Source organism: Terrapene carolina, unplaced genomic scaffold, assembly GCF_002925995.2.
Source record: "Terrapene carolina triunguis isolate 2854851 unplaced genomic scaffold, T_m_triunguis-2.0 Scaffold211, whole genome shotgun sequence".
NCBI lineage: Eukaryota > Metazoa > Chordata > Testudines > Emydidae > Terrapene > Terrapene triunguis.
In genome coordinates this window covers 33501675-33525749 of record NW_020664562.1, presented here as the reverse complement: position 1 = coordinate 33525749, position 24075 = coordinate 33501675, and the positions used below count along the sequence as shown (strand labels likewise).

The 24075-nt window shown below is 41.0% G+C and overlaps 1 protein-coding gene across 1 annotated transcript in view; it reads left to right on the top strand.

Moving 5' to 3' along the window:
* The window catches only part of LOC113407389 (serine/threonine-protein kinase TNNI3K), a 168811-nt gene that overhangs the window by 45514 nt on the left and 99222 nt on the right, over nt 1–24075 (top strand). Inside the window, exons 8-17 of the mRNA XM_026655826.1 lie at nt 4643–4787; nt 4874–4978; nt 5528–5622; nt 6585–6734; nt 12910–12996; nt 14473–14529; nt 16036–16128; nt 16214–16271; nt 16398–16592; nt 16917–17021. Coding sequence (XP_026511611.1) covers nt 4643–4787; nt 4874–4978; nt 5528–5622; nt 6585–6734; nt 12910–12996; nt 14473–14529; nt 16036–16128; nt 16214–16271; nt 16398–16592; nt 16917–17021 — 1090 coding nt within the window. The remainder of the gene's footprint in view (nt 1–4642; nt 4788–4873; nt 4979–5527; nt 5623–6584; nt 6735–12909; nt 12997–14472; nt 14530–16035; nt 16129–16213; nt 16272–16397; nt 16593–16916; nt 17022–24075) is intronic.

Below are 24075 nucleotides of genomic sequence, written 5' to 3'. Positions count from 1 at the left end.
CTACAACAACAGCTGGTGCTGTCCAATTTTATTCTGTCTCCAGGATTATCAAGACTGGGTCTCCTAATTTAAGATTGGATAAACTTTGATATTCATTCTGATGGCTGAAGAAGAAAGACTGAGACCTTTTATATTTATTATTTCTCAGCTTCACATCCTTTAAACAGGGCCACTTAGGTTGAAGATTTGCCTCTGAGTTTGACAATTTTATTCTTAACTTTGGACTCAACCAGCTGAACTGTCTTACTGTCGTGCCTGATATGGGGGTTTCCCTATTAACTCAGCAGAACATGGAGGCAAGATTCAGGTTTATTTTTTATAATGCTCTCTTTTAGATTCTATTCCCTTGAGAGTGGTGGGAGCTGGAAGTAATATTCTTGAAATCATTGTTTCTCAAAAGCTTGGAACTCTAAATTGGCAGATTGTGGTCTGTTGTGGGTGATTATTCCTCCAAAATGAGAAAAGATGCCTTTTATCTGTTTTGCAACCTAGTGGGTATAGTAAGAAGTAGAATCTCTACAAATCTAGAAAAGTAATCAATAGCTAGTAGACAAGTATGTCCATTGTCTTCACACCAGTATAATGCAATTTTTTTTTCTTCTGCCTTTTATGAAGCCCATATCAGTGACCATGGTTTGATCTAGTAGACTGCTGCAGTGGTTGTCAAACATATATTCATTGCCTGTGTAGGTCCTATGGGTTTTTAATTAACCTAGGAAACTTATCTGCCCCTTCAGACTACTGAACATTATCCTCGGTTGTGGCTCATCTTCTTAAAAGTCTCTCTGCAAATCACAATCACCTCTGTCAATTAAAGTCAAGTTGAAATTAGATATCAGATTTTAAGATTAACAGGACAAGCCTGCTTGTTTCTGAATACAGATTCCTGTAAACAGGAAACCCTCACTTGGGCTATTTCCTCGGCTTCTTTTTCTTGATTCTGCTAGTTGGCAATTGCCATACCTGTCATATTTCTGCCCAGGTTACTTGATGGTCTGAAAGGTAATTTTTTATGGTGCTTCTCTTTTTCCCCAATTGGAATTTATTCTTTTCTTCTTTATTTACCATGCATCTACTATTTTCTTGCTGTCTGACTTGCATTTTGCTATCTCAGACTGCCATGCCAGCGGCACCAGCTGTCCCAGGGTTAGTTCAGACATTAGCTGTGATTTTTCTAAAAGTTCCTTTTTTAGGATCCAACTATTAGAAGATCTCTATACATTCCTCCTTACCGATGCCAAAATCACAATGCACTCCCTGTTCCTATAATTACCTTATGAAAGCTTTCATGCTTTTTCTGGGCCTCTGCTCCCTTGGGGAATATGTCCCTGTTTGTCTATTACATTCCTTTTGGGAAGAAAATGCTCATTTCATTTTTTAAAAAAACAATGTCAACATTATTCTTATCTCCCACCTCAGCAAAAAGAAATGCTTTATAAATAGTTTCAGCTTCACTCTCCAGGGCATAAATGAATGTGCAAAGCTCTGCTTCACCGCTCTCCGTGCTTGCTCTTTGTTGTGGTTTGGAATGTGCGGAAGTACTCCTGCCTCTCAGGTCACTTGGTGGGCTTATCAGACTGAAAGTCTTCTAGGAGTGTTGAACTTTGACATTTTATTTCCCTCTTATTTATGCTAGTTCCAAATGAGTTAGCCTCTGGCACCATGACAGGTGACAATAGTAAGAACTCAAAGGTGACACAATAGAGCTATACAAAATAATGAATGGTCTAGAGAGGAAAACAAAAGGACAGTTGGTGGAACTGAAAAGCAACAAACTTAATACTGATTTTGCACAATGCATAACTAACCCATGAAACTTGTTGCCAGAATATATCATTGAAGCCAAGAGCTTGTTGGCTCCAAAAGGGTGATGGACAATTTATATGGGTACTGTGAACATCCACAGTTACTTTAGATCAGTGATACTCAGACCTCAGTGGTTCAGGAGCCGAATTAGCGATCAACATTACCCAAAAGAGCCACAGTAGTGTGAATTCATTGTTTCATTTACTATGTACAGTATATAAATTAATTTACTATGTACAGTATATAAATTGTAAATGAAACAATTTGTACACACACACACACACACACAATGACTGACCAAGTATTCTACAATTGGTTAATAACATAGTAAAAGCATCCTGGCCGGTTAATAACTTAGATTGGTTAATAATTAAATCACAGTGTTTTAATATCATGTGTTGTGAAGAGCCATAGGAGACGCATTAAAAGTAATTTGTGGCTCCCGAGCCTCAGTTTGAGTATCACTGCTTTAGATCAAAAGAATTTATATAAACCCTCACACTTCAGGGTATAAACCAGCTGCTAATTTGAGAGGATTAGGAAGAAACTTCCCCTGTAGAAGTTACTATTTACAGGAGGAAGATTTTGTGGGATATTGTCTTTCAGTGAAAATAGCATTTTTGCTAATCATTTGAGTGCTAACGGAAACAAAGCCCTGATTCAAGTCAATGGGAGTTTTGCCATGGACTTCAGTGGGACCAGGATTTCACCCCAACTCTTCTGAAGTGCACCAATTGCTAATTAGTGCAATCTGCCCCCCAGCATTTTTTTTAGAAAAATATATTAATTAAACTGGAAAATCATAATCCTACAGAAGTTTAGGGCATTGGTATCACAACAGGACCCTTGGTGGATCTGAGTTATGTTTAGAGGTATTTTAAATTCATTTTAATTTTGCTTTCCTTCTCAGGCTTATACAGTTGCATGGTAACTAAGGCCACTGGCTTTACAGGTGGAGGGAGACAAGAAATTGTCTCAATACATTTTTTTAAATTCTTTCTAAAACATTTGTAGATTATATCTTTTGTAAAATATATGCCACCACATACAAAATCCATGACACTGCTATAAAACGTTATTGCCTTTCAAGAATAATGCAACCATCCCAAACTCTCATGGAGTCGTATGTCTTCCATGTATAATTATGTACAAGAGACAGAGAGAGAGGCTGTCCCAACCTCAAAATTGCTTATCCCAATCCTCCAAAGATTTACATACCTGCTTAACATCACTCAAAGAAGTAGTTCCATATCTTGCACCATTGCTGGGTGTAAAGTTAAATGTGTGTACCTTTCTTTCTTTTTTTTAATCTCTTTCCTCTGAAGCATCAGGAATGGCCATGGCTAGAGATGGGACATTGGAGGTGGGAGGGTCGGGGCTCTGAAGTGGCCAAGTGTCTTCTCTCACAAGTGCTTGGCTAGTTCTTGCTCACATGCTCAGGGTCTAACTGATCACCAAATGTGGGGGTGGGAAGGAATTTTCTCCTCAGTCTGATTGGCAATGTCCTTGGGAGGTTTTCACCTTCCTCTGCAGTGCATGGGTGCAGGTCACTTGGCAGGATTATCTGGGTGTATCTCACATAATCATTTCCCTGCCATTGTGGGGGCCTAGGGCACTGGTGCACCTCAGTCCCTCCCGTTCTCTGCTTGTGGCTCATAATAGTCTAGTCTCCTGTGGTCTTTGGTCTAATTTTGGGATTCGGGATTAGCGTGCCAATGCACCCTGTATGATACAGGAGGTCAGACTAGATGCTCATGTGACCCCTTCTGGCCTTAAACTCTATGACTCTAAGGCCTGGTCTACACTAACACCCCAATTCGATCTAAGGTACGCAACTTCAGCTACGTGAATAACGTAGCTGAAGTCGACATACCTTAGTTCGAATTTACCGCGGTTCAGACGCGGTCCACACGCGGCAGGCAGGCTCCCCCGTCGACTCCGCGGTACTCCTCTCGCTGAGGTGGAGTACCGCAGTCGACGGCGAGCACTTCCTGGTTCGAATTATCGCGTCCAGACCAGACGCGATAAATCGAACCCGGAAGTTCGATTTCCAGCCATCGAACTACCGCGGTAGTGTAGACAAGCCCTAAGACTTTGCAGGATTGAGGCCTAAAACATAGCTATAAGGGAAAAGGGAAAACTTGGGAAATCCAGAAGAGGGAAATACCTTGTTTCTTTGTTTGTTTTTTATAAATGATTTTTATTAATGCGCATGAAACATTATATCCTTACTTGTGTCTCTTGTACATCTGTTTTGATTTTTTTTCTGTCACTCTGTAACTGCTCCTGGTTCCATGGTTCTAATGCTGGTACTTAAGGAGTCTAATATATTATTTAAAAATAACTCTGGATTTCCACTCCAGAGAACAGCAATGAAAGATTTTCTTCCTGATTTTTTTAGTGAATGAATTTTGTTCCACTCATTTGAAATAACCGGTGGTTGTACCTAATGTCTTTGGATCATAGTTTTGTTTCACATTGTTAATACACTGGCAGTAATCCACTTTCTAAGGGCCACTAATTCATTAATACCTCCCTCTTTTCTTCACTGAAAACTTTATTGAAAGATTCAGTAAATCTACTGTTGCAATAACTAATTACATCCTGAATAATTGGCCTTGGTGATTTATTATGAACAGTGTCAGATTACATAGTCTGATCCTGCATCCATTGAAGTCAATGGAAAAGCTCCCATTAACTTCAGTGGAGCAAGTCCATAAATATTTCATCAATTAACTGTCTTGGGATTTCATAGTGTGCATGCGCAAACTCTCTCTCTCTCTCTGAAAAAGTGAGTATAAACAGTTCACTTTCCTCTGTCTGATTCAAATGACAGTGAATGCTCAGGACAATGAAGACCATGTTCCTCTACACTTCTGTTCTCGATTTGGACATCACGAAATAGTGAAGTTCCTACTCCAAAGCAATTTTGAAGTTCAGCCCCATGTGGCCAATATTTATGGAGACACACCTTTACACCTGTGAGTAATGCACAGAAGCATTGCTTTGCATTGCATTGGTGTAATTCATAGCATTATCAATAACACTTTGCTGACTTTGTCTTCAGTGCTTGTTACAATGGAAAGTTTGAAGTTGTCAAGGAAATAATCCAGCTGTCAGGAACAGAAAGTCTGACTAAGGAAAATATATTCAGTGAAACAGCTTTTCACAGGTAGGACATTTTAAACACCATTGTCAATAGAGAAAGAGAAAAGAGGCAGAACCAGATGGTAATAGCAGGCATGAGAGAGATGTTGGAAGTTCATCAACAGCTGTATAAAGCATTGCTTCTTTTCCTTTTTCTGACCAAGGGAATCTAAGCTTGGACCACATTATACCCAAAATCCACCTGTCCTCCAGACTTTTCATCTAACAAGGTGGCACAGCAAAATTTGTGTGAAATTTTGTTCAAAATATTTTTGGCCACAATTTTATGAAAATGTAAAGAGTTCTTTAAAAGCACTTGCAGAACAGACCCAATTAATTTTGCACATCTGTGTCTGATATTGGCAGCAGGATATTCAGGATACTTCCAATGTAACAGAAAAGCCCATATTTGTTTTAGTAGATAAACCCTTCATTTGCACATTTAGATTCTCCATTCTGTTACACGGGTTTTATGCCAATGTAACTCCCTTGAAATCTTTAGGTAACCAACGTTAATTTTGCTATTTCTGGGGACTTGGGAGTTCTTTTTTATTTTGTTGTTTATTTCTTGCAGTGCCTGTACCTATGGCAAGAACATAGAACTTGTAAAATTTCTTCTTGACCAGAATGTTTTAAGCATCAATCATCAAGGAAGAGATGGGCATACAGGTACGATCATGAGGACTGTGATTTAGTATTTGTATATATAGATAACACCAAACTTTTTAACAGGTAAAATATACTAAGCAGAGGACAAGTTTCCAAGCCTGAATTGGTTAGGCTGGGATTTCCAAAGGTGCCTGCCTGTAGGAGTGAGGTCCTCAGTCTCCCACTAAATTTCAAAGAGATTCTCACACACTTAGGCTCCTTTGGAAATTCCAGCTTTACAGACTAAGTACCCAATTCTGCAAGGGACTGAGCATTTTCAACTCCCACTGAAGCCAATAGGCATTGAGAGCATAGAGCACCTGACAGTATTGTGCCTTAAAGGCATGAGCAGTTACAGTACACTGACCAAGCACAAAGCAGCATGTGGTCTTCATAACTAGCACATTTCATAGAACAAGTGGTTTTTCAGAAAATGTTGGCAGTGTGTCTGGGGGAGTAGTACATTAATTGTGTGGCTGTTCCAACTAAGCATGGCGACATGGAAGAGGGTGCAAAGAGGGGAGTGGCCTAAGGAGATGAAAGCATCAGTCCTGAGAGAAAGTTGGGTGGATAAGGATTGGGGACAGAGATGTAGGCAGAAGGGCTGTGAAGTGTTTTGAAAGTGCAGAGGAGAACACTGAATAGATGGGGAACCAGTGCAGAGATACAAGAAGGGAGGAGACCTGCTCAAACTGGGTCGGGGGAGCCCTTTCTCTCTCTGTTTGTTCTTACATCCTTATCAAGGATTGTGGTAGTGAATTGCACATGGTAAAATAAGTACTGACATTTACTATAGGGCATGCAATAGATTGGCTCTTGTAGAATAATATTCTCTGTTTTTACAGTGCCCAGTCTTTTGTCTGATAATATATTCATTTATCAAGAAAATCAATTCCAGTTTTTATAGCTATTACTACAAGTTCAATTATGTTGTAACAATTGTGCTTATCACAGTGACTGTTCTTTCTTCTCTGATGTTCTAGGATTACACTGTGCTTGCTACCATGGTCACATCCGTCTAGTACAGTTTTTACTGGATAATGGAGCTGATATGAATCTGGTAGCCTGTGATCCCAGCAGGTCTAGTGGAGAAAAAGATGAGCAGACCTGTTTGATGTGGGCTTATGAGAAAGGTATTTCAATTCTCCACTTTCTGCTGCAAATATGTAGGAACACCACGGGTAGAAGATAATAGCACAAAATAACCCTGCAGCATCTGTAGATTGGGAGCTCCCACCATCTGCATGCTGGCTCCTGGCATCAAGGGTTATGAAAACCAAGCTGGGGTTTATCTTCTCAGATATTCTAGACTGCTAAACATCACTTTAGGAACCACAGAAACTCAGCTGCAAAAATGTGCTGCTAAAGTAAAAGAAATCCATTTTTTCAGAAAGACAGTTCAGAAAATGCAATTTCTGAACTATTTAATATAGATGAGGGTTTGTCTTTTATGACTGGAAGAGGCATTATAAGAAGCAGTGCATTAGAATATAGCAGTCCTTGATTTCCTGCAAAAATCCCTCAGCGCAGAGCACTTTTCAGTGGTTCCTATTATACTTTCCCATATGTGTCTCACAGAATCACCTCACTAACATGTCAGATTTGTGGTCTGCTTTTCTTTCATTGTCCTATTCAACCCAAAAGCTTTGTTTCTTGCTGAAAATTTTTCCAGTTGTGCACAACCATCGTTGGGCTGGGAGGGCTGCAGGTGTAAGAATGTGTGAGTCCCCTTCCCCCACCCCTGCATACAGCACCACTCCATAGCTTTCGAGTAGTCTCTCTATGGGTTTGGTGAGCAATCAGGGCTTGTCCACATTTGGGAAAAGCCCACAGTAGTTAGTGCACACTAGCTACTCAGCACTGATTCCCCAAGTGGACACTCTAACTCAGGGGTCGGCAATGTTCGGCACGCAGCTCGCCAGGGTAAGCACCCTAGTGGGCCGGGCCAGTTTATTTACCTGCTGACGCGGCAGGTTCGGCCGATCGCAGCCCCCACTGGCCGCGGTTCGCCATCCCAGGCCAATGGGGGCGGCAAGAAGCCGCGGCCAGCACATCCCTTGGCCCGCGCCGCTTCGCGCCGCCCCCATTGGCCCGGGACGGCGAACCGTGGCCAGTGGGGGCTGCGATCGGCTGAACCTGCCGCGTCAACAGGTAAATAAACTGGCCCGGCCCGCTAGGGTGCTTACCCTAGCGAGCCGCGTGCCGAACGTTGCCGACCCCTGCTAACTGCTCACTAAGACTGCCAACGTGCTTGTGTACATGCTGCATCAGTGCACACCAGCTGGGGTGTAAATTCTAGTGTGCACCAGCATGTCACACACTGTCTGTGTGGACCCTGCTAGCGTCCACTAAAAGGTCCTTAGTGCACATTGATATAGTACTCTTTGAAATGGGACTACATCAATGTGCACTAGGGAGGTTTTAGTGCATGCCAGCAGGGCCCACACGGACAGTTAGTGCACGACACACTGGTGTGCACTAAAATTTACACCCTTGCTAGTGCTCAGTAATTCACAGTGTAGACAAGTTTCTAGTGTTCAGTAGTTTACTGCACTTTGGAAGTAAATTAAGCTAATCTGCCCAAGGGCACACTCAGTGCACAGTAAGAGTGTCCACCTGGGGAGTTAGTGCGGAACAGCTAGTGCTCTTTAAATTCACACACTAGCTTACTGTGTACTAACTTCCCAGTATAGATAAGCCCTCATGTCCTCTCCTATGACCCCACACTTTTTCTGCCACCACTAAGCAATATGTGCAAACTAGAGCTGGGAGAATAATGGATTTTTCAGTTCACTGGCAATTCTGCAAAATCCAAAAATAAAAGTTTCGGGTAGACTCAATGAAAATTTTCAAAATTTTCAGTGAATCAAAAGTAAAAAACAAAAAAACCCAACAACCAGCATTTTGGTTCTAACAAAATATTTTGTCTCAATTTTGAGCATTTTTTAACATTTGTGCATTTTAAAAATATAATCAAAGGAATTTTTCTAAACAAAAATGTGGTTTGAATAAAAAAAATCAAAATGTTTTGTTTAGAAAACGAGGAAACATTTTGGATTATTTTTTTTAGGCTGTGGAAGGGATTGTTTTGTTTTTAATAAAAGAATTCAGCAAAATTGACATGAATTCTCAAAATGTTCAATGTCGCTGAATCTGCATTTTTTTGCCAAAAGCAGTCTCAGTCAAAAAATTTTGCCCTAATTCAAAGACCAGTCAGTAAGTTGCCCCAGGATTATAGAATGATCAAGGAAGATTACAGCAGTTTTACAGACCAACCAAAATTAATCAAAAATAGTTCTAAATCATTAATATGTTATTAGTATTTATTTGCATAAATATAATTGGTACAAAATGACCATGGCCCTTTTAGCTCCCAACACGTGTTTATGTTTCCCTCAGTGTAAACACATACTGTGAGTGCAGGAATAGAGAAAACACTATAGGGCGTATTCTTTTTCTCCTCCTCTTCTGTGTATAGTGCTCCTGTTGATATCAATGGTAGCTGTGTCCAGAGATCAAGGAGAGAATAGATTTCTAATTTACCCCTAGGGTAACTATAGTGAAGGTCAAATGATTTGTGTATAAAGGGATGATATGCACAGTATATTCTTTTTGTTCTGCTTTGCACTGCTACTCTGGGAAGCCCTGAAATTTTACTATTTTGCTATTTCCAGAAGAAAAGGATCTATGAGCATCTGAACAAAATACAATGCAATGGATATAGCATTTTTGTGGTGAAACAGACTTGGGCATGCACAGGAACAGTCTCATGAATGTATTAGAATCCTACAAGAGCAGCTGTAGCTTTGGCCCAGAAATGCCAATGAATTCTAGAGGCACTGTGTACACAGGTGCTCCTCCGATTCTGCTCCTAACATACATTGAATCTAGTCCAAATTCACCCACTTCCTTGCCTTTATGTTACATTATATAGCAGTGGTTCTCAAACTAGGGCCGCCGCTTGTTCAGGGAAAGCCCCTGGAGGGCCGGGGCCAGTGTGTTTACCTGCCACGTCCACAGGTTCAGCCGATCGCGGCTACCAGCGGACGCGGTTCACCGCTCCAGGCCAATGGGAGCTGCAGGAAGCGGTGCGGGCCGAGGGACGTACTGGCTGTCGCTCCCCGCAGCCCCCATTGGCCTGGAGCGGCGAACTGCGGCCACTGGGAGCTGCGATCGGCTGAACCTGTGGACACAGCAGGTAAACAAACTGGCCCAGCCGGCCAGGGACTTTCTCTGAACAAGCGGCGGCCCTAGTTTGAGAACCTCTGTTATACAGCATCAAATCACAAACCTCAGTCTAAACATTTTCTGAGTTTCATTGCTTGTAGGCTTGCTCCCTGTAGGATCCCACTCTTGTTCTTGGATTCTTCTACATTAGAGAGACACTCAAACACATTTATATTCCTTGGTTGGAACTAACAGTGGTGGCAAGTGAGTCAGCAGAATTTCTCTGGTCAGAGTCCTAGTGTTATCCAGGGTTTTCAGAACCCCCAACAGGGGCAACTTAACTATTTCGCTCCAGGCGGTGTAAGGAATAAATCAACAGGAACACAGCACTTCCGTCTGATAAGATTCATGCAAGTAAGCATGCTCTATCTAAAACTGCAGTTTATTAGATTTAAGCACACACAAATTAAGCAATAGGTTTAGAACATCCCAGATATTTACCTAACATCTGGAACGGTATTGAGTAATTAACAGCAGGTTTGCAGTGGCCAATTGCTCACCCACTGGGGAGAAAGGGTATCAGGAAAAACGTCTCTCAAGATGTCTTCAGAGGGCTGCTCCAAAGTACGTTCTATTAGCAAATCTTTTATAACTAACTTCTACAAAACATGTAGGTCATAATGACCCCTCCTGTATCATCACTTTTCTAACTTTCAATAAACTTTTAATATCAGAGGCATCTAGACTCAAGGTTTTCCAACCACCAAGGTTTTTCAGTCTTGGTTGTTTACTTATTTGTCCCCTCCTCCCATTCTGATTATCAGAAACTGTAGCTAGTTTTGACCTTACTTCTGAAAGCCTGTCTCCAAATTAACCCTTAACTATATTGTGTGCTATTTCATTACTTCAGGGTGGCTGAATGCACACAATATGGTTGCAATTAGCTTGATCACATTCTGGGGTATACCCACCCCTCAAATCCAGGGCAACACTAGCACCGGATCACAGGATGAGTCAGCAGGACTCTTACATATGATCCTTAGGTGTTTTTTTTTATGAATATGTCAAGTATGTTTTTACATGTGACACTAGTTGCCATTATGCCCTTGACTTACTATTGTATCTTTATAACCAAATTATTAAGGTGATGAGTGTTCAGTTAATCTTTCTGCAATGCAGAGTAAATAATAAACTATTGTCATTTTCCTTAACCCCATTTTGATAACTGTATGACCCAGGTTTTGAATGATTACTTGCATGCAGTCAATCACTTACTGGACTTATAGGAAGTTCAGTTACAGTAGATATAGAGATACAATAGCTAAGGTTATAAGTAACACCATATCATCAATCAGTAGGCTGTAGGTTGTCTTGATTGATCAGTTGCCAATAGCTCTACTTAAGATTTGCTCCAAGCAGAAATTTTTGCCTCCTCAACAACTGTATTAAAATACCAGCCAGTTTTACACAAAGGTAGTGTTATGTGTGTCATCTCAGGAGATGGAAAAATTGTATAGTGGACTCTGCTAGAGCTGCACAGAACTATCTTTGGGACTCTACAACTCTAGTGAGGAAACCTTTCAGCGCTTGTGAACTTACTGGCATTTCCTTGGCAGGTTTGTGCCCATTGTGAGCCAGAATGCTTGCACTCATTAGGCTGTTGATGAAGAATATCCCTAAGAAAATGCCAACAAATTGTGCCACTGAGTTGGCAGGGAATTAAAACATTTCCAAGCAAACAGAGCCAAGAGAGCTGTTCAAATGAAAGGTAGCATTTGGTATGTGAGCACTGCATCACAATCTCATTCTGAATGTATCTGTTTTTTCTGCTGTCCTCTTTGTGAGAGGCAAACAGAAAACCTTGCTGATGCCTGGAGCAAGAACCCATGATAAAATTGCTATTTTCCCCAAACATTTTCCATTGGACTGGGAAAAGTGGAAATAATGGAATGGGGATTCTGAGATTCCAAAAAAGCATTACAAACACAATGTTGAAAATGCATCTAATTAACCAAGAGCAAAGCCTCAAAAGAATAAGGAATTCCTCCTTTTAAAAGAGTATTCAAAAATCTGAGATAGGTAAAGAGGAGAGAACGGGAGGGAGAGCTCAAACTACAGTTCTGAGTGATCTGAGTGTGCAGAATGGAGCCCCAAACATCACTTTGAAGTGCTGGGGAGTTTTTTTTAATCATCAAAGCATCTGAGAGACTGAGAGTATAATATAGTGACTAATCTGTGCATGTACTATTCCCCTCTGCTTCCTTGCTGAAACAGAGTGACAAATATTCACCAAAAAAATGGAGAATATTTTTGCCTACTGAGACTTTAGTAGCTGACATATTTTCAGTCTTAGTTTTTTCCCCATTGACTTTAATGAAGATTTTTCTCAGCTTTTACTTCGGGATTTTATACTGGCATCGATCACTGTAGTATTTGTGGATATGTGTATACTGCAAAAAGAAACAAACAAAGAAACCCACAACAGCAAGTCTCACAGCCTGGGTCAATTGACTTGGGCACACAGGGCTCAAGCTACGGGGCTAAAAATAGCAGTGTAGATGTGCAGTCTTGGGCTAGAACCCAGGCTGGGAGACCCTCCCCTGTCTCCGGGTTTCAGAACTTGGGCTCCAGCTTTAGTCCAATATGACTTTTTCCCGCCTGAAATATGGAATGGAAGCAGTTGCTCGGTATTGCAACCTCTCATGACTTCATAGCAAATCTCATGGTTCATGGTGTGTTTCTTGAAGTCCCAGCTCTTGGAGTCGTGTGATTATGTGAAAATCTGAACATCTACACTGCTATTTTTAACCCCATAAGCACAAGCCGTGGGAGCCCGTCAGTTGACCTAGGATCTGAGACTTGCTGACGTGTGTGGGTTTTTTTTTTCTTAGTGTAATCAAACCCAGCATGCCATTCCAACCTGTGATGAAAATTATATTTGCTTTTTTCAGCCAGATTTTTCCCATGTTCACCTAGCTCAAAATCACACCACATTTCTGATCACAGTCACTGGATATGTTCTTTATATGTTTTCATAAACAGAAGCACTGTTTATTTTAAAACTCTCCTAATTTTGTATAAAGAAATAATAAGTAATGAATATTGACATTTAATATGCAAATCCATCTTTCCTCCTTTTAGGACATGATGCCATTGTTACCCTTCTGAAGCATTATAAAAGACCCCAGGATGACTCACCCTGTAATGAATACTCCCAACCTGGAGGAGGTACAGTTTGATAATCTAGTCACTTTATAGTCTGAAGGGCCTTTGAAAGCCCATTGAAATATATGTTAATCTTTCCCGTGCCATCAGTGAGCTTTGGATCAGGCCCTATCTGGTACAGTAAGTTTATATTTGAAGGTAATTTAATGGCATGAGTGTCCCGGTTTTTCAGGTACTATGCATCTCTGATTTGTGTCCAAACTTCTCCTTTATCTTAGAGTAGTGTTGTCACTTTGATACTGGTAAGAGATTAAAAACTGAACTTTGAAATAAAAATCATTCCTTAATAATCATTACGCATACCTTTCTACATATTTAATACCTTGTTTAGGCATTCTCTTTGTTTTGTCTTCTTTTGATGTCTGTTTGATTATTGGCATGCAGTAAGTTTCTGTACTCAACCCAATCCTTCATATTTTTGAATGTCTTTAGCTACCTAATTGCCCCATATCAAGGATTAATTACTATTTTTGTTACAAAAATATCCCTCTCCATTGCTGACTAAATGACAAGTGGCAAGAAATAAATTTGCTAATCTCAGCTGTGGGATGGGCTCACAAAAGTTTTATATTTTGTTAAGAAAAGTATCTACAGAGAAAATGAGACATGAAGCATCCTTGCTTAGATTCTATGGATTTACACCTAGGGCACGAATTTGCTCCCAGTGAGTGAATGGAAAAATTCCCACTGATATCCATAGGACTAATATTGGGCCCTGAAACCCCAGATCGCCCAAGTGCAGTGTGCTCCTGTTCAGGTACACTGCATTTCCGAAACATGTGTATCTCCGGAGGGCTGAGCTTGCACAAACCATTGAATTTCAACTCCAGCAAGCTACTAACACATGCAGACACAGAAATTAAATCTGCTCGGAACAGCTAAATCCCAGATTTTTTCATCAGTTCATCACCTCTTTTGATACCTCCATGTATATGTATGCTGAGGGTCATGTTTTTAAAAGTTCAGCATCAGCAATCAAGGCCAAATCTTAAAGAGCTCAGCTCCGATTTAGGCATCTAAACAAGGGGCCAGATTTTCAGTGCAGAGTGAGTGCTGAGCTCTTTGGGGAATCTGGCCAAAAAGTGTCCCAAGAGTGCTCTTTTGGTTGGTGACTGTTTTGGAAATCTTGTCTCCAGTGGTTGATGCTGAGCACGTGCAAATATGACCCATAGCTCTTTAGAAAATTCAGTCCATATATATGACTGTATTAAGCCAGACCTTCTGTGAGTATAAATCACTGTAGCTCTAATGGGCACCAATGGAGCTATGCCAATACACCCGCTGAGGCTCTGGCCCAGCATGTACAGCATATGTGTTTAAAAATACAAGCTCACAGTCCCGTCAGCTTGTTTAAAGTGATAACTTTGCCCACATTTTCTCTACTTTTTAAGTAAAAATTACCTTACTACTTTGATCAAGAAAGGCATTTATACTGTCCTCAGAAAAGTCCATAAACTTCATTTTCTTCTTTGATTTCAGATGGTTCTTACGTCTCTGTTCCATCCCCTCTAGGGAAGATTAAAAGCATGACAAAAGGTATTTTAATGGTGGGGGGAGGGGAATAAGTTTTATATTCTGTTGCTAAAGGTGTTAATCATCCTGAATATACTGCACATGATCAATTTTACCTGCTTTTTTTATTTAGAAATGTAAAGAAAATGTGACGAAACAGGAGCTGTATTCCTGTGGGAGCATTTTGGAAAGCAATTTACTTACCCTGAGTTATTGACTTTAGTGGAGACAGAGGTGCTCAGTTTCTGGCAGGAACAAAACCATACTATTTAGGTCTTAATTTGTTTTCTTTGTATGCAGTGTTGTTGTAGCCCTGTTGGTCCCAGGATATTAGCGAGGCAAGATGGGTAAGGTAATACCTTTGACTGGACCAACTTCTGTTGCTGAGAGAGATACATTTTCAAGCTTACACAGAGCTGAAGAAGTTGGTCCAATCAAAGATATTACCTTATATTATTTAGGAGGAGGGATAACTCAGTGGTTTGAGCATTGGCCTGCTAACTCCAGGGTTGTGAGTTCAATCCTTGAGGGGGCTACTTAGGGATCTGGGGCAAAAGTACTTGGTCCTGCTAGTGAAGGCGGGGGGCTGGACTCAATGACCTTTTGGGGTCCCTTCCAGTTCTATGAGATAGGTATATCTCCATACCTCACCCACCATGTTTCTTTAAACTTTTAAATTTCCAGAGAAATTGACTTTTTTTTTTAAGATTCAAACCAAAATCTCTCGTTTTGAGAAAAAAATATGTGACAGTGAATTGATACTAAAGAAATAAACATAAATAGATGAATGCAGAGCTAACAAACATTAGACCGAAATCTGCTGTGAAATGTTTGGGGATACTTTTGTAAGAAAGATGCTATCCAAAAATGAATGGTGTTGTATTGAAGCAGACATAGCCAAAAAATTCAGCTGCATATTTATATTTAAAGGTATTTCATTTTTTGAGATCCTTTTGATTTTCCATTTCAAATGTTAGCTCTGGGTGTACTCAAGTGCTTATATTCTTTACATGTAATCACCATGCATATTAAAATGTTCTATTTAGAAATATTCTTATAAGCACATTGTGGTAGACCACATGGATCAACAGTTTAGGGATGTCTGGTGTGTGAATTCAATTGCACATCAGAGTTCAGATTCCAAGTGCCATTGAACAGTAGATCAGATCACAAATAAAAACCACAGCATTGGTAGCGAGTGCTGGATACACAGAATAGGGAACTAATTCCTTATATAAAGGATTTTATGCAACAATCACATGATCCAGACAGAATATGCTTATGGGACAGTGTTCATCAGTGATAAGACTTTAGAGCCAAGAAACCCTGAGGCAGCTGTAATGTTGCAAATCCTTGTTTATTATTGGGGTTTATCATGGGTATTGAAACAAAAAGAAATGGGATTACCAGTCAACCAATTTATGGTAGGAAAATCAGCTGCTACTGTGCAATGTTTTTGTCAATTTAAGTGCTTTTATTTCCCCCGCACACACACATTTTACAAAAAAGGATAACGATTTTCTTTTGCAGAAAAGGCAGATGTTCTCCTCCTCCGTGCTGGTTTGCCATCACATTTTCATCTTCAGCTCTCTGAAATAGAGTTCCATGAGATTATTGGCTCAGGTACCAAAAAGCAGAATGCATCCATCTTAAAAGTTTGATGCACACAGAAAATTTCTTTGTGCTTATTTATTTTTAATCATTTTAGGGTCTTTTGGAAAAGTGTATAAGGGAAAATGCAGAAATAAAATAGTAGCAATCAAACGGTAAGTTTGCAAAGACTTTTCCATTTGGTTTGTTAGTACCCTAATTTAGAGTACAAAAAAATCATACCACATAATTTTCATGCTACTTTTCGCTTACTTTTGATTTCTCTTCATGTCAATTATTAGCTACAGAGCCAATACCTACTGTTCCAAATCAGATGTGGACATGTTTTGCCGTGAAGTTTCTATCCTCTGTCGACTCAATCATCCTTGCGTCATCCAGTTTGTTGGCGCTTGCTTAGATGATCCAAGTCAGTTTGCTATAGTCACTCAATATATTTCTGGAGGATCACTCTTTTCTCTGCTGCATGAACAGAAGAGGTATCTGATTAACTCTTTCTATGACCCTATTATAAATAATTCTGGAGATAAGAACTCCAGTGGTGCAAATATTTATTATCCACTTCAGTTAGAGGAATGTACCAAATCATTGTTTTAATCCAGACTATTTGGTATATGAAGTAAACAAGCAATTAATCACGAAACTATTAGCTAGTTTATTATTGTTTTACTTGGCAAGATTAAAAGGCAGTTCTGATTTGCAGATGACACAACTTTTGGGTTATTGTGAGCTCTTCAGAACATTGTAAGTAAATTTGTCTTATATCTGTCTGTTTTGACCAGTACTGTATGTTTTAAATCTAGGAATCTTGACTTGCAGTCTAAATTAATCATTGCTGTAGATGTTGCCAAAGGTATGGAGTATCTTCATAATCTTACACAACCAATCATACATCGGGACTTGAACAGGTAAGTTTCTCTCCTTGTCCTTCAAATTCAGTGGAAGGTGTAGCTCTAAAATAAATACAATATTCTGCAGTCTGATTCTGCATAGCCGGACCCCTGTACCTGTGCAAAATCTCATTTAAATCTGTGGGGCTCTGAACAGGTGCATGGGTCCACCAGAGGGGATCAGATTGAATCATGGGGCCTAGGTGTGTCAGTGTTATTGAATGCTTTAACACGTTTATTTTGAAATATTTATTTGTTACATTTTATTTATCCTTCATACTAATACCTATTTTACATCAATGTGTCATATTCTGAAATAATTTATAATTTATATGAATCCAGTAAGAATAAAATTGACATGGGAAATACACATCTGTTGTGTAATTTACACTAAGTTGCACCCCTTAATATAATTACTTGACATTCAGTGGAGTAGTCAGCTGGTGTATATATACAAAGTGACAGGAGAGGCTCAAATATGAAAGACTTGGTTATACAAATTCATGTATGTAAACGTTGGAACAGATTTGAAAACTGTCAACTGCCCATCACACTCCTAGCATATGTTCCATATATAACCACTGATCATGGTGTTGTCTGTTGAATTCTGAAGGTAATCTTTCCAAAAGGATGCAGCTGTTCAACAACTATATTCTCTCCAATGTACAATCCTGGTCTTTTAAAGTTTATCCTCTCTTGAAGGAAGGAAATTTTTTTATACAGGAACTTGCTGTTAAGCCAATGGAATTCACCCTGTAAAACAATAAATCCCCTACGTGAAAAACTGTAAAGGGCTAGGACCTGATTAGGCACAGAAAGGATTTGCTTCCATATCAGGCATATATACCTTCTTTTCTCTTCTCCAGTTACTAAATAAGCATTTTTGGTAAATCAAATTACAGTATTCATTTTTGTTTGTGTTCCCCAATGACCCACTTCCAGTATTCCAGCCTAGTGCTGCTGTAATACAGAACTGTGTTCCACACACATCTCATTTTTTGTATGATCTTTTGATCCTTGCTCAAAGCTTTCATGTCCTACTGTAACTGGTCGCTGCACTAAAAGCTTCCTGTGCCAGTAGTTCTTTCTCTGGGGGATGGAACTGGACTTTTCTCCTCTTGCTTTGTGAAGAAATAGAAGTGTTCATTGTATTGTCTCCCAAGTCAGTGCTCTAGTGCCAACGAGAGGAGACTGAGGCAGCAGTAGCTTTTCTGGATGTTGTCAGGGCTAGCATCAAGAGAATTAATTGTATGGCTTTAACATTTGAAAACATCTGTAATATTTTCTTGCTTCCAGCAGTACTTAAACTGAGGACGTTCAAATGTAATATTTAACCCTCTGGGCTTTTTTAAGTTCTGACTTTACTTGTACATCTATTTTGAATGGTAACATATGAAGCCCAACAAAGAAATAGACCGAAATCCTCAAGAGCAGTACTTGGCTCTCATGGGGTTCTGCCACTTTTCCACCCCTCAGAGCTGTTCTAAGTTGTTCTGGCAGATAATAGCTCCTAAGGAGCCATTCCACCAACTGGAATAGCTGGAATGCATTGCATTGGACTCAGGCCCTGCTCTGGTTCACCTTCCCTGACATGTCTCCATCCCACCCCAGAATACTCGCTAGGCCCTGGCAGGGGTGGAGAGACGGAGTAGCTACGGCGGACATACCCCAGCTGATGCTTCCCCTGCCCTAGGGAAATCTTCAGGTGCTGCCTAGCAGTAACTGTAAGTCTACTTTGTGCCACCAGGGTGGTGCAAAGGAGACTTAGGAGGAACCAAAAATTTAGAATATGGATAATAATTTCCACAAAATATATGCACAGTACCTACAAATAATTACAAGCCAATGCAACACATTCTATCATTGAAAGAGATGTAAGCCAGGTGATCTCAGTCAGGGAAATGGGGGGGAGGGGGATTTTCAAAGGCATAAATGGGAGTTAGGTGCCCATTGACTTTCAATGGAAGTCAGGAGTCTAATTACCCTTTGTGCCTATGACAATCCCCCCCGCCATCCCCATCTCTCAAGTTTGGGCCTTTTAAAAGTAAGCATAAGCAGTGTGGCCAACTCTCATGATTTTATCACAAGTCTCACAAATACATTACCTGGGATTTTGTTTAAAGCCCCAGCTCCTAGTGTCATGTTATTATGTGATAATCTCACCTTTCATTTTTAAAAATGTAATTCTAGCCCTCATGGTGGTATATAAAAGCTTGATATTATGAACCCTAAAGTCTCAAAAACCAGAAAACAAATGAAAAGCCCCAAATTGTTTTTAAAATCTCACGATATTTAAGCCAATCACATGGGGCCTGACTCATGATTTTTAAATGCTTCAGTATGGCAATCCTGGCATAAATTCTGCCTTATACTTTGTCTCAAATAATCAGCATGCTTTGATTACTCCACCTACCAAATGTCTGAGTGCATCTATCTGTACATGCAAATACCTGTATTAAGATGCAGAAATGGATAGCTACGCACCAGTTGCCTGACTGCATGCACAATCGCTTGATTTGACTGTGCAGATTTGGGGATTTCCAAATACAAATAGACCAGTTAACAATGTTTATAGGCATCTGAGTGGAGGCCAGCTGAAAATGTGAGCCTTACTGTGCAACTTTATTACTAAATAGCAGAGCAGGAACATTGGTATCATGAGAACCAAACTCTGAGAATAAGTCGAACGCCTGTCTATTGCATTCTGTACTAATTGCAGCTCATTTATCAAACAAGTTGGAATGCTTGACAGTAAAGCTTTGCAATAACCAGTTCTGTACAATGCAAAGGCACTGATCTCTGCACCTCAAAGGGAAAGAAAAAATGAACTGTGGAAATGTTTATCACAATGCAAAAAGCCATGTTTCCATATGAGCTGTTAGAGGAAGTCCCAGTGGCATACTGCACATTTGGTTTTTTTTTCTCTCCCACTTTCTCATTTGTAAACTCTAAACTCTTACATTTTTAAATCCTTATTGTGTCAAGTACAAGCTGTAGATGCAACTGTGACCCCCTGGCATCCCCATTCCATTTCTCCAGCTTGAAAAAGTCCCATGTTTAGCCATCTTGTAATCCAATCAGGCAGATTTCCTACTAATCAATGACTTCTCACCTTACACATTACCCTTCAATGTGGAAATTGGTAGAAGGCATTCTTTAAAAAAAATCATGTGATGTCCACTTCACTGCACTTTCATCTACCCTGCCAGACGCATCCTCAGAGAATTGCAGCAAGTCACTGAGGCATGATATTCCTTTCTTGCAACTGTGTTGGCTACTCTTAACCAGGCAGTGCTTTTAGTGCAGTAAATGTTACACCTCTTGATCTTCTAAAATATTTCCAAATGTTTTCTCTACAACTGGCAGTGAACTACCTGGCCTCTAATTTCCTAGTGTGTTACTGCTCCTTTACATTGCTATTTTCCAGTGTTCAGGGATATGTCCTGAATTAAGTTAGCTTTTGAAAATGTCAGCTATGGCTTCTTCAGTTTCTGTCCTACACTCTCACTATTTCTCTTGTCTACATATGCTCACTAGTCCTGACACCATGACAAGTTTAAGAGTTTTAATAATACATCTGAATGATATTCTGGACACCTAAGTCATCAGTTTCTGCCCTTGTTGATCTGATTTCTGATTTAGGGAAATACTCTCCTCCCTTGTCCTGGAAAGACAGATACCAACAACTGTTAAACAATTAAACAGTTGTTTATTCCTTTACATTGCTACCCCCTCAGAGAGAATGGTTATTCCTTTGTCTCACATCCCTCCACCCCTCGCAGTCTTCCTCCTGCACCCGTATTCACTTACACCTCCCTAGTCCCTCTCCCACAGTCCACATTCCTCTGTCACCCTTTGTTCTCCCTCCTGCACTCCATATTTCCATCTCCCCCTCCATCTGCTCTTACACCTCACATTCCCCTCCACTTCCTCAGTCTCTCTCCTTCCCAGCCCCCATATTCTCTTGTCCCTCCTGTGAGTCTCCCTGAAGTACCCCACATACTTCTGTCCCCTCATGCTTCCCTGTCCAGTTTCCCAACCAGAGAGCACAGAGGGGCGGCCATGTTCTGTAAGGGAAGCACAACTGTTGCCCCCTTAGGTTCCTGTTTACAGTGACACAAACCAAAACCCCAAATCCAAATATATCTGACCATTGAGGCAGTTGAGATCCAGATCCAAACTTTATAGCTAAGGCTCATCTCTAGTCACAAGAGGTAGCTTCAAAGACTGTTCCACATTGGATTATCCTAAATAATGTTGTCCAAAAATGTCATCTCACAAAAAGGTCATAGATCGTATAATTGCCATGCTGGAATCTCTATCAAATCACTTGCCAAAAGGTGACATTTTGCTTTCATGTCAGTGATGTGAAAGGCATGTTTGCAGCTTTTGGTGATGCCTGCCACTGCTAGAGTAGCTTGAACTTTGAAACTTTTACTTTTAAAAGCATGCATCCCATTCCCCAGCATGCATCCCATTCAGCCCAGGGAATTGCTCCCTGGTCGTAGATGAAGCAAATCACCAAGAGTGTAATCTTGACTCCAGTTAAGTCAGTGCAAATTTGTTCACCTCAAATTTGTTCATCAGTTATAATCATCTTTGTAAAGTTCAGAAATCACCAGGGGTGAAAGTAACTTAAGAGACTTGCCGGTACACAGGGCCAGGGTCCTGAGCAAGGTGTGGGGGGGGGGACTCGGGTGGAAGGGGCAGGGCCTTGGGTGCAAGGGGCGGGGCTTTAAATCCCCAGGCCCTTAAATTGCCGCTGGAGTCCAAGGGCTCCCGGCCGCTGCTGCTACCCCAGGGCTCTGGCAGCGATTTAAAGGGCCTGTGGCTCCAGCTGTGGCAGCAGCTGCCGGGAGCCCCAGGCCCTTTAAATCGCCGCTGGAGTCCCATTGTAGCGGCAGTGGCGGCCGGGAGCCCTGGGGCTCTGGCGGTGATTTAAAGGGCCAGGGGCTCCTGGCAGCCACCGCCGCTACCATGGGGCTCCAGCAGTGATTTTAAAGGCCCACGGCTCCCAGCTGCTGCTACCGCAGCCAGAGCCCCAGGCCCTTTAAATCACCACTGAAGCCCCGGGGTAGCGGTGGTGGCTGCCAGGAGCCCCAGGTCCTTTAAATTGCCACCGAAGCCCCATGGTAGCAGTAGCGGCGGCCAGGAGCTCTGGGGCTCTGGCAGTCATTTAAAGGGGCAGGGGCTCCGGCCACTGCCGCTACCCCAGGGCTCCAGCAGCAGGGCTCTGGAGGCAATTTAAAGGGTCAGGGGCTCTGGCCGGTGCCAGGAGCCCAGGTCCCTTTTAAATTGTTGGCCTGGGGAAGCTGCCCCCTGCTGGTACAGTCGGCTGTGTACCAGCTCTTGCCAGTATGCCAGACCGCACCGGCTTACTTTCATCTCTGGAAATCACATAATGTCTCACATAATAAATTAAATGAAACCACAACATGAGGTGAGGGAAGCTAAGGATAAAATGCATCTCTCATATTCAGTATCCTGGATTAGAGGTTGTCTCCTATGTACCATTAATAGAATAATTTGGATTTTTGATTTTGCTTTCCCAACTAACCTTCAAGGTTTTGATGGTTACCAGCATTGGGGATGAACTCCACCTTAGTGCCAGATTGACCGAATATTACTTTTGTGAGCAAGCTCAACCAGCATGATTAAAGCCCTTTAATAAAAACGTAGACACTTTCAGTACTGGTATCATTTAAACCGTAACAGCCGACCATGTTAGAATCTGTCTTTTTAGTGACTGAGCGTCATTTGATGGCTTTAACTATCTATAAAAAGTTTCTTAAGATCTGGCTTGGTGATACAGATGAAAGACTGGATGGCAGCTTGGCGGTAATGAGGATGGTGTCTGCAACTCTTCTTTGTTATAAAAAGCCCCTTACGAAATCTTAAAATAGCATTGCCTTTCATTAAATCTTCAGTGTTTAAGGGTAGAAGGCTCTTTTAGTGACCCTTTGCTTTGGAAAAGGAACACACATTTAATAGGCTTTGCCTGTCTTTTGCTCTGAAAGATGCTCTTGAATCTGGCAGTCGAGCACAACTACTGGATTTTGTAAAGGACAGGATTGATTACATGTTCTTCAAATTCTTTTTCTAATTTCTTTCAATCCACAAGTGAAAGAATGAAAAAGATATTCTTGGTCTCGCCATCTCGAGCTGCATGCGGCCTTAACATCAGACAATTTACTCCTGATTCCTCTGAACTCTTTATTAACCTTCCCTTGGCTCTACTGAAGTGTCTTCTCTTGTATTTCCCTAGTCTGCAGCTTAAGGATTCCTTTCTCTGTCTGCACTTTTCGAAGTTCTAAGTGCCATTGAGGTGACAATAGCATTTGTGCACTCTCTGGTCTGAGCTCTGTTTCTATGGGCTATTTCTTTTTTTCTTTAAAGTAGAAAACTTAGTGCATGTAGTACTGATGGTAGGTGCCAGATTGACACCTCTAGAGCAAACTCTTCTGTTTTTCCAGAGAATGGGTTCAGCACAGGGGGCAAGACAGGTTATCCAATATTGTTTTGTCAAGGTGCCTTAATTTTAAGTTGAGGGGGATGACAGCATTGTACTGTCTCTATGTCTATTGAACCTCTCTGCATAAACTGTTATATGGGTTGCAGACAGCACCAATTCCTGGGCTGTTTTGATTTAATGCAGATCTGTCCACTGTGTTCTTACAGCTCTTAGATCCCGTGTTCTTTACACTCAAACAGCCCTTAATTGCTTCTCTTAAGCTTACAAAAGCCTAGGGCTAACTCTGAACATCGGCAAAACCCAAGTTCTCCACCAGCCAGTCCCTGGTCAATCATCAGACCCAGCAAGGAAGATCTACATTGACAAAGAAGAACTGGAAAATGTAGAATACTTTGCCTATCTTGACAACCATCTCTCACAGAGGGCAGACAAAGACATCGAGATTCAGCACAGAATTTGCTGTGCCAGCCTTGCCTTTGGCAGACTGTCTCACTGGGTGTTCAACAATCATAACATCAGAGCACATACTAAACTGTTAGTTTACAAAGTGGTGGTAATCCCAACTCTCCTCTATGGCTGTGAGACTTTGGTGACCTACAG